The sequence below is a fragment of the Chiloscyllium plagiosum genome, unplaced genomic scaffold, assembly GCF_037043375.1.
Source record: "Chiloscyllium plagiosum isolate Xiang-an unplaced genomic scaffold, Cpla_swu_hap1 HiC_scaffold_8, whole genome shotgun sequence".
Lineage (NCBI taxonomy): Eukaryota > Metazoa > Chordata > Chondrichthyes > Orectolobiformes > Hemiscylliidae > Chiloscyllium > Chiloscyllium plagiosum.
Window position 1 is genome coordinate 4,072,953 of NW_028270146.1, and position 7,739 is coordinate 4,080,691.

Consider the following 7,739-nt stretch of genomic DNA (forward strand, 5'->3'; position numbering starts at 1 on the left):
TGCACATCCACCTGGGAAACCTTCACTCCATTCTGTCCGTGGTCAGAATCACCTTCCTCAGCTGGTACAAGACAACAGCAGGATACTTACTTCATGAGGTGAGTGAGAGATAGTTGTGTGAGAACGCACTCTAGTTCACAGACAGAATACTCCCAGACTTGCTAAGTTTTCCCAGCAACTTTGTTTCTGATTTCCAACCTCCAGTCTCATTCTTTCTGTATCCTGTCTGTCTGTCTCTCTCTCCGTCTGTTCTCTCTCTATGTCTATGTCTCTGTCTCTATCTCTCTCTGTGTGTCTATCCGGTCTGGTCTCTCTGTCTCTCTCTCTCTTTCTCTCTGTCCGGTCTGGTCTCTCTCTGTCTGTCTGTTTGAAGAGGGCGCTTTGAGCCGGGATTGAGCTGAATGAACCAAGCCGCCCAGAACGTCACTGAGCCTGCTTATAAAACCCAGCAGGGGGAGAGGAGAGAGGGACAGTGGAGCCGGACTGAGAGGCAGACAGTGTGTGTATGTGTGAGAGGGGGAGAGGAACAGGCTGCCTGCTGATCTCACTGGGGAAGGGGTGTATAAATATCCAGAAGGTTTTCAGATCCACCTTCCCCAAAACAGAGAAAGGGAGAGACAGAGGCAGAGAGGAGCAAGGAGCGGAACCACACTCGGAGAGAGCGGAACGGCTGGGAAGTTTGGAAGCTGAGTTTGGAACGATATTGTGGGGAAGCGAGTGAGCAGCAGAAAGTGTTCCCGGAGCAGATCCAGAGAGTGCCCCCGGGGCTGGAGAGTGTGTTCCCGGAGCAGATCCAGAGAGTGCCCCCGGGGCTGGAGAGTGTGTTCCCGGAGCAGACCCAGAGAGTGCCCCCGGGGCTGGAGAGTGTGTTCCCGGAGCAGACCCAGAGAGTGCCCCCGGGGCTGGAGAGTGTGTTCCCGGAGCAGATCCAGAGAGTGCCCCCGGGGCTGGAGAGTGTGTTCCCGGAGCAGACCCAGAGAGTGCCCCCGGGGCTGGAGAGTGTGTTCCCGGAGCAGATCCAGAGAGTGCCCCCGGGGCTGGAGAGTGTGTTCCCGGAGCAGACCCAGAGAGTGCCCCCGGGGCTGGAGAGTGTGTTCCCGGAGCAGATCCAGAGAGTGCCCCCGGGGCTGGAGAGTGTGTTCCCGGAGCAGACCCAGAGAGTGCCCCCGGGACTGGAGAGTGTGTTCCCGGAGAGTGCCCCCGGGGCTGGAGAGTGTGTTCCCGGAGCAGATCCAGAGAGTGCCCCCGGGACTGGAGAGTGTGTTCCCGGAGAGTGCCCCCGGGGCTGGAGAGTGTGTTCCCGGAGCAGATCCAGAGAGTGCCCCTGGGGCTGGAGAGTGTGTTCCCGGAGAGCGCCCCCGGAGCTGGAGAGTGTGTTCCCGGAGCAGATCCAGAGAGTGCCCCTGGGGCTGGAGAGTGTGTTCCCGGAGAGCGCCCCCGGAGCTGGAGAGTGTGTTCCCGGAGCAGATCCAGAGTGCCCCTGGGGCTGGAGAGTGTGTTCCCGGAGCAGATCCAGAGTGCCCCTGGGGCTGGAGAGTGTGTTCCCGGAGAGTGCCCCCGGAGCTGGAGAGTGTTCCCGGAGCAGATCCAGAGTGCCCCTGGGGCTGGAGCAGCAGCATGTGTGTCCAGCGGTTGGTGCTGCTCCTGAGCGCCGTGGACCTGGCGGTAGTGACCGGGGCACTGTCCACCTGTACCACGTTGGACACCGAGCACATCAAGAGGAAGCGGGTGGAAGCGATCAGGGGCCAGATCCTCAGTAAACTGAGACTGACCAGTCCCCCGGAGGATCCGAGTCCGGCAGAGGTACCAGCCCAGGTTCTGGCAATGTACAACAGCACCCGGGAGTTACTGCAGGAGCTGGCCAGAGACCGGCAGCAAGGCTGTGTCACACACAACACCGACTTTGAGTACTATGCAAAGGAGCTCTACAAGTTTGATATGATCCAGGGGCCTGCCGTGGACAGTAAGTGTGGGGAAAACGCCCCAAAGTCCCTCTCCCCACCAGTGGGTACAGACCCTAACCCAAACTGGGACACACTCAGTTCATCATGGTCCAAAGTGTCAGGGGGCTGCAGGGAATGTCACACAGGACCTACCCCCTGCATCCAACAGCACCGTTGGGTGCCACTTGAGTGGGCGGGGGAGGGGGTGTTACTGCTCACTTGGCAACTGTGAGGTTCTTTCTGCATCCCCCCCCCCCCCCCCCACACACACACACAATCACCAGCCCCTCACCCAGCTCTCTTCATACTCCCTCACCCTCTCCTTCCCCTCCCCTCTCTGCCTTGGTCACCCTGTCCCCACCCACTCAGATAGTTGGTCAGTCTTGCTGGGCAGTAGCTGGGCGTTATGGTGGCCAGGCACTCCCAGCATTCCTAGTGCCAGGGAAAGGCCTCTATCAAAACTGCAAGTCTCATGATGAGAGAAGAGAACTGGAGAAACCCTGATCCAATAGGCTGCTAACAACAAAATCACATCTAAGGCCCATGCTGAAAATCATCACATTAACCAAGCTAATGCGATGACTCCACAGGAAAATCATGCATTTCTAGAGCACCTTTTTCCACCTCCGGATATCTCAAAAGTCTTTGCAATCAATGAGGTGCCCTTGGCACCTTGTCATTATTGGTGTGTAGAAGAAGCAGAAGCAGAAATGTGCACAGCAAGCTCCCACATTCCAAACTGAGAATGACAGGGTATTTCAGCAGAGTCAAAAACTCATCCTGACCATAGTTACCATAGTAAGATCTAGCTATACTGACATAGGTCCTTGGGAATTCTTTAATATATAAATTTATTGCAATCACTAGAGGTCAACCAACATTAACTTCCAGCTCTGCCTGGAAATAGTGTCATAGAGATGTACAGCATGGAAACAGACCCTTCGATCCAACTCGCCCATGCTGACCAGATATTCCAACACAATCTAGTCCCACCTGCCAGCACCTGGCCCATATTCCTTAAAACCCTTCCTATTCATATACCCATCCAGATGGCTTTTAAATGTTGCAATTGTACCAGCCTCCACCACTTCTCTAATAGGCGATTCCATACATGTCCCTTTTAAAAGTGTTGTTGTTTTGACTTTTTTTCTCCAAAGTTCTGCTGTTCCAAAACAATGCAACAGTATATAAAATAGTGACTGCTGCTCCTGGAATTCAAGGAAATCACCTCCAACACCTAAAATACCTCAAAAAAGGAACAGCTGTTACAGCCAGAATTTTTTCTCATCTTCCATCTTGGGTTACCCAGAATCCTTCTGTGTCATTAATGAAAATATCCAATTTCACACTGAATAGGAGAGTATCACCCATAATCCTCCACCACATACTCCCAGGACAGGAACAACATGGAGTCAGATGCAGAGTAAAGCTCCCTATACACTACCCCATCAAACACTCCCAGGACAGGGACAACACAGGGGTTAGTCACAGAGTAAAGCCCCTCTCCACTGTCCCCATCAAATACTCCTGGGACAAGGGACAGCACATGGTTAGATACAGAGTAAAGCTCCCTCCACACTGTCCCCATCAAACACTCCCAGGACAGGGACAGCATGCAGTTAGATCCAGAGTAAGGCTCTCTCTACATTGCCACCATCAAACAGTTTCAGGTCAAGTGTAGCATTGAGTTAAATCTAAGGGACAATGATAAAATATGTGTTTCTCAGTGAGGATCCTGTATTTGGCCTGGGTAGATTTCTCAGGATTTGTGCCTGATGATTTGCTGGTAAATTATAATGTTTTATTAATTTAGTGCAGTGTGTACTCCAGGTGTGAGCTCCTCATAAGAAGGTTCTCAGCCTGAGCTCCTCGTACCCCTTGAGAGATTGTGCGCTAACCCCAAGTCCAGTTTATACAGACTGAGTGCGACCCTTCCTGTCACTGTCCCCTCTGTGGCAACTTTAATGCTCAGGCCCCAGCAGAGGAGCCCAGCAGCCAGCAGAGGGAGCAGACTGCCATCAAACAGCTGTGTGTGCCTGGACCATGCTGCTGCTTCATCCTGTTTACAAACAAGCTGTAGCCTTTCTCCCTGCCAAGCTCCAGATAATCAAGGCACCAAGTGCCTCACAGAAAACCCTGGCTCTGAGAACCTGCATGCAAGGATGTGTTGACACTTGCATAACTCTCCACACAAGGTCCTTCCCCGACTGGGGAGCTCCCTATATAGCACCATGAAACATCCAAAGGCAATGACACAGTGAACAGCAGCCTGTCCAATTGAAAACTGAATGCACTCCTGCTGAATCCTTGAGCAATATTTCTCACAGGTTGCCTATTTTGCTTCCTCGCTGACTCCTGACCCAGATCTGCTCCTTGTCTGGGCAGACAGAGTGGCAGAGTTATCAATGCCAGTCATATCCTGAGCGCAAACACACAACTGATTTTGGCTGTTTGCAGGGGTTTTCTGGTTGGTGCTGAATTAGGGGCAGTTTCAATGTTTAGGCTTGAGAGTGGCAGGAATTCTCTGTGTAATAACCTGGGCTATTAACAGTGACAGGAGGGGTGAGAAGGATCATGTTAAGCTTAGTGCAATAGTATTGTCACTTCCCTTAGAGAATGCTGGATCTTCACTGGATTGAGGGAGAGGGGCTGTACTTCTGATAAAGAGTCAGTGATTACTGAAACACTGAGTAAGGCTCCTGACCCTGGTCAATGCGACACTCCATCACTGCACTGAGTTAGGCATGATCATTGGGAGCAGTTCGACTGTCATCATTGCCCTGTCACTGTGCCAGAATTCTTCAACAGGAGGTTGTTTATGGTGTGGACTGAAGGAAATTCAGAAAGTGCTGACAGAAAGCAGTCAGTTTTTGTAACCCGAGTTCAGCTAGTGTACATTCTCTTTGTTAATACTAGTCAGTCTCCTTCCTGAGCAATGCAATCAGCATAGACTGATTGATCCTTGGGTGAACTGAGTTTAGAGGATGCAAGATCAGAGATCCATTTCAGAAAATGCCCTTAACGCAACTATCATGCTCGATGAATGACCTTCCCTCCATTATAAGATCAGAAGTGGGGATGTTTGCTGATGGTTGCACAATGTTCAGCACCAATCATGACTCCTCTGATACTGAAATAGTCCGTGTTCAAATGCAGCAAGATCTGGACAATATCCAAACTTGGGCTGACAAGTGGCAAGTAACATTTGTGCCACACAAATGCCAGGCAATGACCATCTTCAACAAGGAAGAATCTAATCGTTACACCTCGACATCATTAAATCCCCAACTATCAACATTCTGGGGTTGCCATTGACCAGAAAATGAACTGATCTAAGCATACAAATACAGTGGCTACAAAAGCAGGTTAGAAGCTAGGAATACTGCAGTGAGTAACCTGACTCCCCAAAGCCTGTCCATCAACCACAGGGCACATGTCAGGAGTATGACCCAGTACTCCCCAATTGCCTGATTAAGTGCAGCTCCAACAATATTCAAGAAGCTTGACACCATCCAGGACAAAGCAGCTGCTTGATTAGCATCACATTCACAAACACCCATTCCCTCCACCACTGACGCTCAGTAGCAGCAGTATGTACTATCCACAAGATGCACTGCAGAAATTCACCAAAGACCCTCAGACAGCACCTTCCAAACCAACAACCAATTCCATTTAGAAGGACAAAGGCAGCAGATACATGGGAACACTACCCCCTGCAAGTTCCCCACCAAGCCATTCACCATTCTAACTTGGAAATATATTGCCGTTCCTTCAGTGTCACTGGATCAGAATCCTAGAATTCCCCCCTTCAGGGCATTGTGACTTTACCTACAGCACATGGACTGCAGCGGTTCAAGAAGGCAGCTCACCTCCACCTTCTCAAGGGGCAACTAGGGACAGGCAATAAATGATGGCCCAGCCAGTGACTGGTACAACCCATGGAGTGAAGTAAAAATATTACTTATGTGCTCTGTGTGGGTGAAAATCACAGCTCTGTCTAGTTAATATAACAGGTTACTTAGTTTATTTATATAATGGTTAAAAAGTAAACCCTGACCCTAAACCTTAACCCTAAATTGACCCTAATTCTAACCCGACGATGATAATTTCATCCTTTGGAAATTTTGACCAAATCCCATGACCCCTTAACACCAGCCGATATCACCCTGGATCATGTAATTGCTCCTTTGAATTTGACTCTTGAATGCCAGATATTATTCTATTGTATCTAGTCTGCACTGCTATCAAGGTCAGTTACCTTGGCAGTTTGGCTAAGTTGGGACTGTTTTCCTTGGGGAGTAGATTGAGGGAAGATTTGTTCAAGGTATTTCAGATGCTGAAAGGTCTCCCTCAGATAGAGAGGGAGAAACTGCTTCCATTGGTGCAAGGATTTCTAGCCGAGGACCCAATCTCTGGTAGTTTGTAAAAGAGGCAGGAGGGGAGACGAGAAGAAGGCAGTGCGTGGATCAGGTCTGGAATGTGTTGGCTGAGAACGTGGTGGATGCAGGCTTGGATTCCGAAGAGAATTGGATGATCGTCTGAACAGGAAAAAAATTGCTATAACACCAAAAGACATAGCAGCAGAATGAGGCAATTCGGCCCATCAAGTCTGCTTTTTTGAACTCACCCGAGTGACATGGACATCACTAGCTGAGCCAGCATTTATTGCCATCACTAATTGCCCTTGAGAAGGTGGGGGTGAGCTGCCTTCCTGAACCATATGCTGTAGGTAGAGTCACAATTTCCTTAGGGAGGGAATTCCAGGATTTTGGCCCTGCGACAGTGAAGGAACAGTGATATATTTCTAAGTCAGGATGGTAAGTGGCTCGGAGGGGAACCTGCAGGGGGTAGTGTTCCTATGTATCTACCTCCCCTGTCCTTCTAGATGGAAGTGGGCGTGGGTTTGGAAGGTGCTGTCTGAGGAACTTTGGTGAATTTCTGCAGCGCATCTTGTAGATAGTACACACTGCTGCTACTGAGCGTCAGTGGTGGAGGGAGTGGGTGTTTGTGGATGTGGTGCCAATCAAGCGGCTGCTTTGTCCTGGATGGTGTCAAGCTCCTTGAGTGTTGTTGGCGCTGCCACTATCCAGGCAAGTGGAGAGTATTCCCTCACACTCCTGACTTGAGCCTCGTAGATTTGGGGAGTCAACAAGTGAGTTACTCACTGCAGTATTCCTAGCCTCTGACTAGCTCTTGTAGCCACTTTTAAAAGGAACTTGATAAGTTTCTGCTCAATTATAACCCGCCAGGTTGTTGTTAATGGGGAATCCAATGATGGTATCACCATTGAATATCAAGGGACAGTGGTTAGATTGTCTCTTATTGGGGATGGTCATTGTCTGGCATTTGTGTGGTGTGAATTTAACTTGCCACTTGTTGGCCCAAGCCTGGATATTGTCCAGATCTTGTTGCATTTGAACATGAACTGCATCACTATCTGAGGAGTCGTGAATGGTGCTGAATATTGTGCAATCATAAGCGAACATCCCCACTTCCGACCTTATGATGGAGGGAAGGTCATTGATGAAGCAGCTGAAGATGGTTGGGCCTAGGACACTCCCCTGTGGAACTCCTGCAGAGATGTCCTGGAGCTGAGATGACTGACCTCCAACAACCACAACCATCTTCTTCTGTGTCAGGTCTGACTCCAACCAGCAGAGACTTTGCCCCCTGATTCCCACCAATTCCAGATTTACCAGGGCTCCTTGATGCCACACTCGGTCAAATTCAGCTCTTTTGTCTATATTTGAATCAAGGCTGTCATGAGGTCAGGAGTTGACCGGCCCTGGCAGAACC

At 50.0% G+C, this 7,739-nt stretch overlaps 1 protein-coding gene across 4 annotated transcripts in view; it reads left to right on the plus strand.

Moving 5' to 3' along the window:
* The first annotated feature begins 700 nt into the window (after nt 1–700).
* Nucleotides 701–7,739, plus strand: part of tgfb3 (transforming growth factor, beta 3) — a 108,199-nt gene continuing 101,160 nt past the window's right edge. For all 4 annotated transcript variants that reach the window (XM_087989546.1, XM_087989545.1, XM_087989548.1 and 1 more), the window contains exon 1: nt 701–1,963. In XM_087989546.1, the coding sequence (XP_087845672.1) occupies nt 1,618–1,963 (346 nt within the window). In that variant the 5' untranslated portion in view covers nt 701–1,617. The remainder of the gene's footprint in view (nt 1,964–7,739) is intronic.